The sequence below is a fragment of the Cnephaeus nilssonii genome, assembly GCF_951640355.1.
Source record: "Cnephaeus nilssonii genome assembly, chromosome: 4".
Taxonomy (NCBI): Eukaryota; Metazoa; Chordata; class Mammalia; order Chiroptera; family Vespertilionidae; genus Cnephaeus; species Cnephaeus nilssonii.
In genome coordinates, this window is record NC_137075.1 from 89217782 (window position 1) to 89230944 (window position 13163).

Here is a 13163-nt window from a genome sequence, read left to right on the forward strand (position 1 = left end):
CGCTATCTGCCAGCCCTGAGAGTGGGTTCTCTGGGAGGCAGGGGATGCTAAGTTGATCCCCCACCCCCTCTCCAGCCCTCAACGTAGGGCTCCTGACACTGGACCTGAGCTGGAATCACTTATGCTCACGGGCAGCTGTGTCCCTGAGCAACGGTCTCCGGGTAAGGTCTCCCTGGGAGTGGTGTGCTGAGCCGGGGGTGAGGGGTAAGAGGTGAGGGGGTGAGGGTGGGGGTGCGAGGGAGGTCCCGCCCGCCATCTTGAACCTCTTCCTCATGGTCGCCCCTGATGCGGATATACAGAGCTCTTCACATTGTTGGTCTCCCTCCCACAATTCTGGGATGCACGTTATTCTTTAGCATAAATTCTATCCAGGAGAATTCACCCTGCTAGGGCCCAGGTGGCATCTTTGGGAGTACTTCAAGAGAGTAGTTTAATGATGGAGTAGGGAATGACCAGAACCAGAAGGAATGTGTTCTTGAGACTGAGTGCAGCTGGGAGGTCTGCGGAGATCTGGCAGCGACCTCTCTCCAGGGACCCCTGAGTCCTCAGCCTGGATGCCGGCAGGGATAGATGCACCTTGATGCCGGTGCTCTTCTCCCCCTCCCTGGAGTCCAACGTGACCCTGAAGACACTCGATCTCTCCATGAATGGCTGTGGGAATGAGGGGGCCGCGGCCCTAGCGGAGGTCCTCAAAACCAACAGCTCCCTGGCCTACCTAAATGTCAGCAACAATGACATCAGCAACGAAGGGATCTCCAAAATCAGCAAAGGACTGGAGTTCAACGAGAGCCTCCGATCTCTGAAGGTAGAGCCTTTACCTGGCTAGGAACAGGCCATTTTGTGTGTGCATCTGTGTGTGTGTGCATCCATGGGTGTGCATCCAGGTATGTACCAGTGCATCGTGTGTAGGTATGTGTGTGTCATGTGTGTGGGGATGGGTGCAGCAGGGTGATGGGGCTGGATATTGCTGAGGAGAATCGCTGTGAAAATGTGCCTGGTGCTTCCCATGTGCATACATTCTTGGCTGCCTCTCTGCTATAAACCCAGTATCCCCCGCTGCTCTCAGCTGGTGCGCGTACAGTAGTCACCCCCTAACTGGTCTTCCTTCCTCCCATGTGGGTCTCCTGCAGGCTTTTGAGTATAAATGACTCCACCACCTCCCCCCCCCCAACCCCCACCTACTCCCCTGCGCCTTAGACCCCTTCTGTGGCCACCTGCTGCTCAAATCCAGGTCTCTCAGCCCTGTGTGCTTCTCCAACCTCAGTTTACCCCATGCTGGCCCTTGCTCCCCCCAAGACCTCGGGGTCTCCTTTCATCTCCGTGGTCCTGCCAGGGCCTTGCTCACACCCGTGCTGGGCCTGCAGGACTCTCTCCCAAGCTGATGTCCTCCCCTGGCCTTAACTGCTTCCTGCCTCGGAGCGTAGCTTGAGCAGCAATTCCCAGGTGGGTGGGTGGGTGGAAGATGCGATAAAAAGACAGGCAGGGAGACGGTGCTTACACAGAAGTCTGGGTGGAACAGAGATTTCGATTTGAGGGAAAGAAACGGAAGCCGTGCCCTGAGCCAGCGTCTCCTTTCCCTGCCTCGGCCTCTTCCTGTGCGCCCCTCTTCCCACAGCTTTTCCTGAACCCTATGAACATGGATGGAGCTATGTCACTCATCACGTCCATCCGGAGGAACCCCAGGTCCAAGATGGAAAACCTTGACATTTCCGTAAGTAATCAGATGGTCGTGGCTTGCACCTGTGTCAGCAGGTGCCACTAGCCACGCCCCTCAGAGGCCTTCACCCAAACGCTCCCTGAAAAGGTCACTCCTTTGGGAGCGCAACTCTGCCCCCTCCAGGGGTCCTTTCAATGGGAGCAGCTGTCAGTCAGTGTCTGGGAGTGAGACATCATCTACCCCGGTGGTTCTCAACCTTTCTAATGCCGCGACCCTTTAATCCAGTTCCTCCTGTTGTGGTGACCCCCAACCATAAAATTATTTTCGTTGCTACTTCATAGCTGTAATTTTGCTAATGCTAATGAAGCGTAATGTAAATATCTGTGTTTTCCGATGGTCCTAGGCTCTACAGCAGCGGTTCTCAACCTGTGGGAACCGCTAGCAGGGTCGCCTAAGTCTTAGGCCCTAAGACCATCGGAAAACACAGATATTTACATTAGGATTCATAACAGTAGCAAAATTACAGCTATGAAGTAGCAACAAAAATAATTTTATGGTTGGGGGTCACCACAACATGAGGAACTGTATTAAAGGGTCGCGGCATTAGAAAGGTTGAGAACCACTGATCTACCCGGTCCTGGACCCAGGCTCTGTGCACCTGCGAGCAGGCCGAGCTCAGGTGCAGAAACGGCAGGCGAGGGCAGGCGGACCCAGGGCAGAAGCGTCTGTCAGCTGTGCTGATGGGTGGCCCCGGATCCCAGAAAGGTTCCAGAATCACAGGGCTTTTCAAATCTGAGTAATAAAACATGGACAGACTTGCGTTTTCATTTCGTAACTTAGCCTACTCTACTCAGAGCAGTATTTGAGGCATAAAAAAAAAAAAATCCCTTGGTGGACGGGGAAAGCCTGAGGAAGTGACTTCACTCTGCCAGGTGCTCCTGCCTGAGTCATCCTAGAGGTGGTAGCTGAGAATAACTAAGTCCTACACTTGTCTGTCACTTTATACTCTTTCCCCCCCCCAAAGTGATTTTATACCTGCCAGCTCATTGGATCCCCCTCCGGGAGGTAGGTCCCAGAGCTGCTGTAGCAAAAGGACTGCGAGCTGGGCGGGTTAAACTATAGAAATCTATCGTATCGCAATTCTGGAGCCAGAAGTCCAAGATCAAGGTGTTGGCAGGGTCGGCACCATCTGAGGGTTAGAGGGAGAATCTGTTCTGTGCCCCTCGCCTAGCATCCAATGGTTGTTGGCAATATCAGAGGAGGTCCACCCTACTGACCGCATCTTAACTCAAAGACCCTATTTCCAAATAGGGTCACATGCACACGTACCGAGGGTTAGCACTTCAACATAGTTTTTGGGGGAGTGGGAATATAATTCAACCCATAACAAGACGTTTTCCTCATTTTCTCATTTTACATATAATTCAACTAAAACAGAGAGGGTAGGTCACTTGCCTAGGAACACACAGCAAGTGAGAATCACAGCAAGGAGGAAAGCCAGGGCTTCTGCCTCCTACTCTAGAGTTCTAAAAAGGCACAGAGGGACATTTGTTAATGCCACACAAATGTGTTTTTTTGTGTGTTTTTTTTTAAATATATATTTCTTTATTGATTTCAGAGAGGAAGGGAGGAGAGAGAGATAGAAACATCAATGATGAGAGAGAATCATTGATTGGCTGCCTCCTGCACGCCCCCCACTGGGGATCGAGCCCACAACCCAGGCATGTGCCCTTGGCCGGAATCGAACCTGGGACCCTTCAGTCCGCAGACTGACGCTCTATCCACTGAGCCAAGCTGGCTAGGGCACAAATGTGTTTTGCTAAGCCATTAACGCCTTGCAATTATAGCCGTGGTGATATTTTGAATATTTAAACCCAAGTTCCTTGGAACTGAACTATAAGTTTATGTTTGCCACAGACTGTGAAACACTATAAACACATACCTACTCTCTTTCTCTGTTCGCTGCCTCCTGCCCTGGCTCCTGTGCTCAGGGGTCTTTCTCCTCGGAGGCCCGCTCTCCACCCTCACCCCACAGCTCTGACCTTGCACCCACAGTGCTGCCTCAGCCCCCACTCAGCCCTGCCTCTGAGTCCCAGCCACGGGTCCAGATTTTGTGGATATTGGTTTTCCCTCCCACGAAGCTGGTTGGAGGGGATGGAGCCAGGCCCTGCCTTGGTGTGTCTGAGGGAATGTCGGAAATGGTGCTGTTTAGGCACCAGACGACATATAGCCCCATGAACTAGGATCACTTTGCCACTAAACAAGCCGACCAGGAGGGAGCACACCTGTGCCATTCCCTTCCCTCTCTCCTTCCCCCCGCAGACACGCATCTCCTAAACCCCAAGGGACCTCAAGGAGCCCCATGAGACTTGCAACCTGGGCAGCAGTGGGCAGTGGCAGCTCATCCAGGTTCACCCCCTGAACTTGTCTCCAAGGCCCTCCTTTCTCTGACTTCCCAGTGAGCCAGAGCAGACCCACCTAGGTGCTCCTGTAGCTTCCTCCAGGCCCTTCTTTGTTTCACTGTCCTAAGGGGGTTTTGGGGGGGAGTTTTTGTTGTTGTTGTTGTTGTTGTTGCTGTGGTCAATAAATTCTAGCTTGCTTTACTAAAAACAAACAAACAAACAACCCCACAAGCCTATCAGAACCAATAGGTCTGAATTAGCTTTTTCCTTCCCTGTCCTCACCTATGTTGCCATAACTCTGCGGTGTCGGAATTCCTTCACTGTAGATGCTTCTAGAACTTTCTCTAGAATACCTACAAAAAGAGTAAGTCTTCAGCCCTTAAGCGTGGATTTAAGTCTTTGAAAGGCAGGAGATACTCAGAACTAAACCTGAGGAATGAAGCAGGTTAATCTTCCCCAGGAAGGCCAGGGTTACTCGAACGCTATTTCACGGAACACACCTCCTCCTGCGGCCTGTAACCCCCGGGTCTCAGGGCACTTCCTTAGGGGAGTTCCCAGTGTGGGCTGAGCCGTGCCCAGGTGGAGGGCATGAGGGGTCCTCGTCCAGGGCACCTGCTCTGCAGACCAGCACTGGCATAGGGATGGACCCGTCTCCAGCCCCATCGCTGCATCTCATCTGCCGCACGCTGGCGGGTAGGCTTGCTGTCTGAGAGCGTTGAGACGACACTGTATGATGAGCCCCCAGCACGCAGACAGAACATCCGACCCATCACGCGGGAAGCGTACGAGTTAAACCACAAGCTCTAAACAACAGGAACCAACCCCGTCTAGGAGCTGCATTGCAGGACAAACTGGAAGAGACGCAGCCCTCTGGCTGGCTTGGGTGGGACACTGGTCTGGGCAGGGGGATGGCACAGTGGCGGCCCCCTCCCCACGATGGGTCCCCTCTCTCTCTGCCCCAGCATGTGATGGTGTCTGAGCAATTCGTGAAACTCTTAGATGCGGTGTATACCATCCACCCCCAGCTGGACGTGGTCTTCAAGGCAATCCAAGGCCTCTCTGAAAAGAAATCCCTCGTCCAGTCTTCAAACCCCATGAAACTGATCCAGGTGAGCCCCTGCTTTCCTCTCAGCCCCACAGGGACCCCAGAAAGCTGTCCGCTGGCCCCAGTCAGCTACCCAGAGTCTCCCCTCCCCCAAAGCATCTGCACAATCCTCTCAGACAAGGACCCTCCGACTAGGAATATTCCCTCTGGTTTCCGGAGCCCTCAGGAGGAGGGAACAGCTGAGAACTGGCTGCAGTGGGAGGGGCTTGGAACCAGGTGGTTTCTACCAGCCAGGCTCCTCCCCTTGGTGTTGTAGAGCCAAAGGCAGGTCACTGAAGCTTTCTGTGCCTCAATCTCTTCACCTGTAAAATGGGCACAACAAAAGTACACACCTTCGCAGGGATGCTGTGAAGATTAAGTTCTATAATGTGCACGAAGTGTATAGAACAATGCCTGGCATATAATGAGCACCCAATAAATGTGGGCTCTTTCCAACAGCTGGTAAGAAAGCCAAGACCCCTGAGGTCAGGACAGCTATGTGGTGGCTTCCGCTAAAGAGGGAGCCTCACGTCCTTTACATCTAGTGGTAACCTGGCTTGGGTCTTAGATCGTCTCTGGCAATCACAAGAGGCAGATGTAACAGTGAAAAAAAAAAAAAAATCAGAGCCTATTAGAGCTGCTAGGGGGGTAATTAGACTATTAGAGCTATTGGGGGTATTAGAGCTCCTCAGGTCTGACCCCCTCAGAGCAGCATCCAGCCCCAGGCCTGGTGTGTCCACCGCTGGCTGTCACCCCAAAGTTCTAAAAGGCTAAGGGGTATCAAGTATCTTTCTAGGTCAGATGATCTCGGGTGGAACCGAAGGGAAACCTGTTTTGCAAGGGAAGCAGGATGTCCAGTGAGCAGGAATGGCATTATGTGATGCAAAGGGCGGGGGGGGGGGGGGGGGGCTGCCCCTTGTTTCAAACAGCACAGAGATGGAATCTAGTCAAGACCAAGCCCCACACACAGCGTGAAATGCAGTCCTTCCGCTCAGGGGCCAACAATCGGGTTTGGAAAATGGGACAGATACAGTAACTGCTAACAGAAAGGGTCATATGGTAAACTAGAGGCCTGATGCATGAAATTCGTGCAAGAGTAGGCCTTCCTTCCCCCGGCTGCCGGCACCGGATTCCCTCTGGCACCCGGGACCCGGGCTTCCCTCGTAGCCCCTGCTTTGTCCGGAAGGTCGTCTGGAAGGACGTCCGGTCTAATCAGCATATTATGCCTTTATTATTATAGATAATAAATAAGTGGCAAAGCAGCAAAGATAATCAGAGCCCAGATGAGAGGGCATGTAGGGTTGGCAAACAGAAAAGGATGCTTCCTGGCAGAGATAGGGTTGGGAAGGGCCTTGATGATCAAGGATTCAGGTGAGCAAAGATACTAAACAGGGACCCCAAAGAATATTTTAATGATAGTGAAAGGGTGTTCACAGTGTGTATAGGCACAGTGCATTTCATAAGCCAGTATGTTCAGTAGAAAAATGATGGGTGGCTGGGTGGATGATAGATAGATAGATAGACAGACAGACAGATAGACAGATGGAAGGATACACATCAAGATGTTACCTCTGGATAGTGGGATTAGATTTATGGCTTATTTTTCATTTTCTTCTTTCTACAAATCTAAAATTACCTTATAATATGAGTGGGTAATACTTTTTAAGTTAAATATTATTTTTAAAATACTCTAACGCAGTATAAGCATCTGTGTGAAATGATGAGAATTAAGTGAATTCTGAGAACCAGACCTGCCCATCACACAGCGTGGCTGTGGTTGGCTGGCTTCTGGACTCTAAGCCAACACCAGCTCACCCACTGCCCACAGTGCACCATCTCCACGAGTCTTAGCAGAGGCAACTTCAAAACTAAACAATACACACGAATACAACCACCGCCCCATTCCCTCGGTGCCCTGTGCAGACAGGACTCTTGGTCTTAAGTGACGCACATGCGGGAGACTCGAGCTCCTGGGACTGCCTCGTCACACTCCCCCTCGGCCTGCTGGCCTGGGGGGGGGGGGAGGGGGAGTTGTTAGAGGTGTTACGTGGGCAAGCATCTGCTCCTGGTGTCTCCCTCCCTCAGAGCTATGCTGACCAGAACAACATCAAGGTCCTGGACTTCTTCAAGAGCTTGACCCCTACTGGGACGATGAAGATGCCTGTGGGCGAGTTCTGGAAAGCCATGATACAGGTGCGCTTATCCCTGTGCCCCTGGGCACTGTGTGTGTGTGCACGCACACATGTGTGCATGTGTGTGCACATGCATGTATGTGGGGGGCTGGAGAGCAGGTAAGCTGAGAGCTCCATTAACCTCACATGTTCCACCCACCTCCTCAGCAAAACAAGATCCCCCTAAACCGGAACCAACTCAGGGAGCTGATCAAGAGGCTGGATGACAAGAGTGGCATGGTGAACTTCAGGTCAGCACAGGCCCCGCGGCCGGGCCCCATCAGCCTCTGTCCCAGGGGGCCCTCGGTTCTCTAGAACCGCGGTCGCCAACCGGTGGTCCTCAGACCACTGGTGGTCCGTGAGGTCCGAAAGGTTGGCGACCGATGCTCTAGAAGGCACCCCTGAGCTCCAGGGGTCACCCCGTCTGCATGGCACCAGGCCTGGTCTCCCCTGCAGAGCAGGCTGCCTTTGCTCCCTCCCACGGCTGCCCCCCTGGGTCCCCTCCTTCTCACCTTCCGCTGGCTCACTTGGCCAAGCTTCGGGCTCAACTGCACACTGCAGGCTGCGAGCCTGATTCTGGGGACACAGTGCTCACAGCAGATAGGAGGTGGCACCAAGGAGCAGTGGTTAGGCCCTGGCATGGTGAGGGGGTGTCGCACGGACACAGAGGAGAGGGCAGAGGGACGTCAGGTTCCAGGCACTGGAGCGTGAGCAGGGCCCGGGGAACTGCGGGCCCTCCATGCTGCTGTGGCTCAGGGAGGGACGCAGGCTGTGACTCAGGCTGGAGTCCTTGAGATAGGAAAGGGCTGTGACAATAGTAAGAACGATCACCGACACCCGTGAGTCCGACCTCGTGCCAGCCTCTGCCAATCCCAAACAGGCACAGGTGCCTGAGTTCTCACGCACCCCGTGCCAGTGACGATGGCATTTGTTTTCTGTTTTGTGACTACGAGCAACACTGTCACCAATGTCCTTTCGTACGCAGTGTTTGCACACGTGTGTTCTCGGACACAGGCTCGGTGGTGCAGACCTGGTGTGATTGCTGGCCAAAGGGTGTGCACATTCTTTATTGTTGTTTTTGTTCATCCTCACCCGAAGATAATTTTTCCATTGAATTTTAGAGAGAGTGGAAGGGAGGGGGGGGGAGAGAGAGAGAGAGAGAGACAGAGAGAGAGAGAATCATCAATTTGAGAGAGACACCTCAATTGGTCGCCTGCCTCCTGCACCACCTCTACTGGGGCCAGGCATTGAACTTGCAACCAAGGTACATGCCCTTGACTGGGAATCGAACCTGTGACCCTTTGGTGTGCAGGCCAGTGCTCTAACCACTGAACCACATCAGCCAGGGCGCGGTGTGCACATTCTAAACTTCAATCTACGGCCAAGCCCTGGCCAACAACGTAGCCCAGCTCTCCGCTCCTCCCCCGTGCCCACACCGAACCTCACCCTTGTTCAGCGCTCTGCCAAGCCGAGAGGTGGGGTTCCCAATGGTCTCGCTTGGAGCTGAGCCTAAACGTTCTCTCCGTCAGCCGGGAGGCTGCACTGGTGGCAACATTATCCCCTTACCTTTCAAACCAGCGGCTTGGAAGTGGTGAAGCCATAGCAACAAGTCTGGCCTGGAAAGAAGTTTCTGTGACAGAGAAGTCCTGGCAAGCCAGCCAGCGGCAAGGAGGAGGAGGAGAGCTGGCTGAGACTCCCGTGGACAACACCGAGGCCAGGACTGGGAGAGAGCCAATAAAGTCTGGCTTGGTCTCGGCGTCTCCGGGCTGCTGGTGGTGCGCCCTTCTCAGGGGAGCACCCTCTGGGAGCGTGTCCTTGATGGCCTCTTTAAGAACCAGGAAGACACATTGGGGATGCAGTGGGGTTGCTAGGCGGCAGGGAAAGAGCAGTGGGGAGGAGGCCAGTGCATAGAGACGTCGTGTTGTCATAGTGATTGTGAACTGTGTCAAGGGGAGAGATTCCGAGATGCGGGAAGCAATGGCAGAGGGAACAGACACTCAGCGGATGCAGACGGGGGCCTTTAGGTGCAAATGCTGAGGGGTCACGTGAGGAGAACCCAGGATGAGAGGCCGAGAGACCTGGCTTCTAAGTGAGCCCGGCACCACCTGGCCTGGGAGCCTCACGGTTCCACCTGAGAAGTGAGGCAGCTGCAGTCGGTTGTAGGGACCTCCCACTCCACATTTTTTGGGGAAACTTGCGAGACATGAGGAGTTGAGCAGAAGAAGAGCAGGAGTAGCCAAGTACAGCATACACCGAGCAGGGGAGGCGGGGGGGTGGGTAACTTAAAGGGTCTTGGTTAACCTCATCAGTTATCTTTGTGGATGAAGAACGGCAGGGACTGTCTCTAACATTCCTGTAGCACCACATGGTGCCTGGCAGATAGTAGATGCTCAATAAATACCTGTGGAGTGAACAGACACATTCATCTGGCAATTGTTTGGGGCGAGTGGTGGGAAACTGGGAGAATCTGGGGGTGTCCAGGAGCTGACACTTCAGAGCAGCAGAGGAATGCCGGACGGCACCCAGGAATCAAGCTGCAGCCGCGGGCGTCACTCTGCTGCAAGGTGGGGGTGATGCCCAGGCCTCTCCACACCTGTGGCAGAATCATTACTTGAAATGGTGGATGTCCCCCTCCCCACAGCGTGATTTCCCCTTTCCCATCCTTATTCAAAGTCTTCGCCTGACGTTGAATTTCCATTAGTTGGATGGTATAGGGGCTCCGAGTTGAAATTAGGAGGATGAAAAGAAAAGAAAGAAATACAATAAGGAGGTTGTGGGCTGAAACGCACATCCACCGTACCCATCAAGATATGGAGATGTCTTTGCTCCAACTCCCCAGATAAGTCAAATCTGCTTGAAGCCAGGGACCATGTCTCTTAAGTCTGTTATAATCCATAAAATTCTCCATCGAGGCCCCTGCCTCTAAGTGAGCATCCAGTCACTGCTGGTGTCTGGGTAGAACCCTGAGGACAACGAGGCCATAAAGTATCAAAATGTGTTATCAACTGTGGGTTATAGATCAGTGAAAAACACAGTTTTCTCAAGATGCTTTTATTTGTCTTTTGCATAAAAATGAAAAGGCAGCAATTTTTTTTACCAAATGTTATTTTCTGCTTGGGTAGCTATTGGAGAATGATGGAGATACAGGAAAACGGAAATCTACCCCCACACACACACACCACCACCAACCCTGACACCCGCCCCCTCCCAGGTCACCCATGGACACTGACATCACCTAGTAAGTGAAGGACCGCCAAGCCCCAACCCTGCCTGCAACAGATAGCCCTGGAGCCTTCTCAATGGTGGAGTAATTCCTACTTGTGGCCACTAGGTGTCAGGTCAGCTCCAAAAGTCCTTGAGGGCTGTGCTTAGCCAGCTTTGCACTCTTTGCCATGCACTTTCTCTGATCGCCCAAACTTTTGAGGAGACTGGCATGAAATCTGATACCTGGGTAGACCTCTCCAAGGCTCAATGTCCTCATTGTGGACCAAGGTAACTAACAGCTACCTTGCAACTTTGTTGTAAGGAAGAAAACCAGGCACCCAGTGAAAGCTCCCTACACGTTCCCCTCCCCAAGTCAGCCCACCCTGGAGCTGGGCAAGACCACAGAGAAGACATGCTCCATTTGGGGGGACTGCACAAGGCACACGCCCTCTGACAATGGCCTGACGGGCACTTTAGCAGCTTGCCAAGTCAGAAGGACTTTCAGCAGAAGGACCCCTGGCAGGAGCTCAAGTACAAGGCGTTGGCAGAGGGGCCTCGCAGGAGGAGGCGAGGTCAAAGATGGCCCAGAGGCGCTGGCTCACACGCCCAGCACTGAAAGGGGTCAGGCTGCAGCCCGGGGGAGGACACCCTGGGCATGCCCCTCCTCCCACGCCCAGCTTTAATGCAGCTCCAGGCACTAACTCTTTGCATCCTCACAGTGACCCTGTGCAATGAAGCCTATTATCCCCATTTTGCAGCTGGGGAAACGGAGGCAGGGAGAAGTTAAGCTTCTTTGCCCAAGGTCTCCTGCTAGCAAGTGGCCAGGCGGAGATTCAGACCCTGGAAATACGGCTCTGGCTCCTGGCGGCTTAACCACTGTGCGTGCCTCCCTGCCCCTCAGTGGTCTCCACACAGCTTCATGTCAACACGGGGACATGCAGACGCACTTGCTCTGTTTACATCCTTCCTAAAACAAAACGAAGAATCACTCAACTGAGGAGCAGGCATGGCCTCCAGGCCAGGCTGGACTGGCCAATGGAAAGGCAGATGGGGATGCTCTGTGGTGGCCGATTTCTCGAGGTCAGGTGGATGTGCCCTCCCTGGCCCCTGCATTGCTCAGAAACTGCACCAGGGGAGGCAGGATGGGAGACGAGAAGGAAGCACGTGGAATATCTCGGGGTACCAGCATCGTGGAGCGGTTAAGCATGCACAGGCTGGCGTTTGACAGTTCTGGGTTTGAATTCTGCCTGGCTTTGCCCATTACCGGCTTTGTGGCCTTGACTAAGTCACTCAGCCTCTCTGAGTCTCAAATCTCCTCAGCTGTAAGTAGAGAGAACCATGGTACCCCTCCCCGCTACGGTGGCTGTGAGGATTTACTGCAATCGTGCGTGTGAAACCCTGAGCCCCAAGCCGGGTACACGTGAGTACCTAATATAACCATGACCGCACGACAGTGGTGTTCCACCCCTAAGAGGGGGTGCAGGGAGCTGTGGGTGCAGCAGGGCGCGTTAGGGGCCAAACTGAGCAGCCACCGATGGAACACTTGAGTACCTAAGTCCTGGGTCTTTGGTACCTTTTTTTTTTTTTAATCCTCACCCTGGGATATGTTTTTATTGGAGAGAGAGAGAGAGAGAGAGAGAGAGAGAGAGAGAGAGAGAGATCAGTTGCTTCCCAAATGTCAGGGATCGAACCCGAAACCTAGGTATGTGCCCTGACCGCCTTGACCGGGAACTGAACCAGGAACCTTTCGCTGCGCGGGATGAGACTCCAACCACCTGAACCGCGCCAGCCAGGGCAGTACGTGGGCCTTTGAAAGCCATGGGAATCGTGCCAACCTCAGGTTTCGGTTTAAGGCTTGCATAAAATAAATTGTCCAGAATCCTAAGAATTGGAGGGAGGGAGGGAGGGAGGGAGGGAGGGAGGGAGGGAGGGAAGGAGGTCAGGGACCAGCAGCACTGTGTGGGCAATGCAGGGGACACAGTGGACACCTGGCATTTTTCTTGGCTGCTGAGGTCTGAACCTCCTTTTTGGGGTGGGGGTGCCTCACTTTACAAGCCTTTGGAGAGGCAGCTCGGACCTAGGATGGTGCCTGCACCAGACGCCGGCTCTCTGGGCTAGATTCAGGAGCCAGTGTCCCCAGGAACCAAGGTCCCCAGGGAACATCCTCAGGCAGCTGTGTTGCTGCAGCTGGGTGGGGTCCTGGGAGCAGTGGTGGAGGCGATGCGGGTCCAGGGCCTGGGGTCAGCGGGTCAGCGGGGCAAGCTGCAGCCCGGCTGTGTGGGCAGAGTCACAGGGGTCCAGGCTGCCTTGTCAAGCCGGGGCCTTGGGATCGGTCTCCTTTTGTTTTGCTTTAAACAATGACTGGCAAGGCAGGCCTGCGCCTTAACCACTGGCTGCTGACCAACGGCCCGGGGAAAAGAAACAGTTCTCCTTCAGGAAGCAGACATCCTGGCTGCGGTGGAGCGGGGGTGAGGACGCTGGGCCCAGGGTGCCTTTTAAGGTGTTGTTTTGCCACCAGTTCAGGGAGCCCTGGATGCACTGGCATGGGACAGGCCGGCTGGATGCTGTGGCGACTGGATGAATGAGCCAGCCCTGCATGTGTGCACATTGTTGTGGCAGAATCAAGAACAGAATGGGTTTCTTTC

General features: G+C 53.8%; 1 protein-coding gene across 1 annotated transcript in view; it reads left to right on the plus strand.

Annotated features, from left to right (window-relative positions):
- Positions 1-11391, plus strand: part of LRRC74A (leucine rich repeat containing 74A) — a gene marked incomplete at both ends in the record, with an annotated part of 28408 nt that extends 17017 nt beyond the window's left edge. The window contains 7 exons of the mRNA XM_079769000.1: positions 76-161; positions 611-805; positions 1616-1711; positions 5022-5168; positions 7229-7336; positions 7483-7565; positions 11277-11391. Coding sequence (XP_079625126.1) covers positions 76-161; positions 611-805; positions 1616-1711; positions 5022-5168; positions 7229-7336; positions 7483-7565; positions 11277-11391 — 830 coding nt within the window. The remainder of the gene's footprint in view (positions 1-75; positions 162-610; positions 806-1615; positions 1712-5021; positions 5169-7228; positions 7337-7482; positions 7566-11276) is intronic.
- Positions 11392-13163: the final 1772 nt, after the last annotated feature.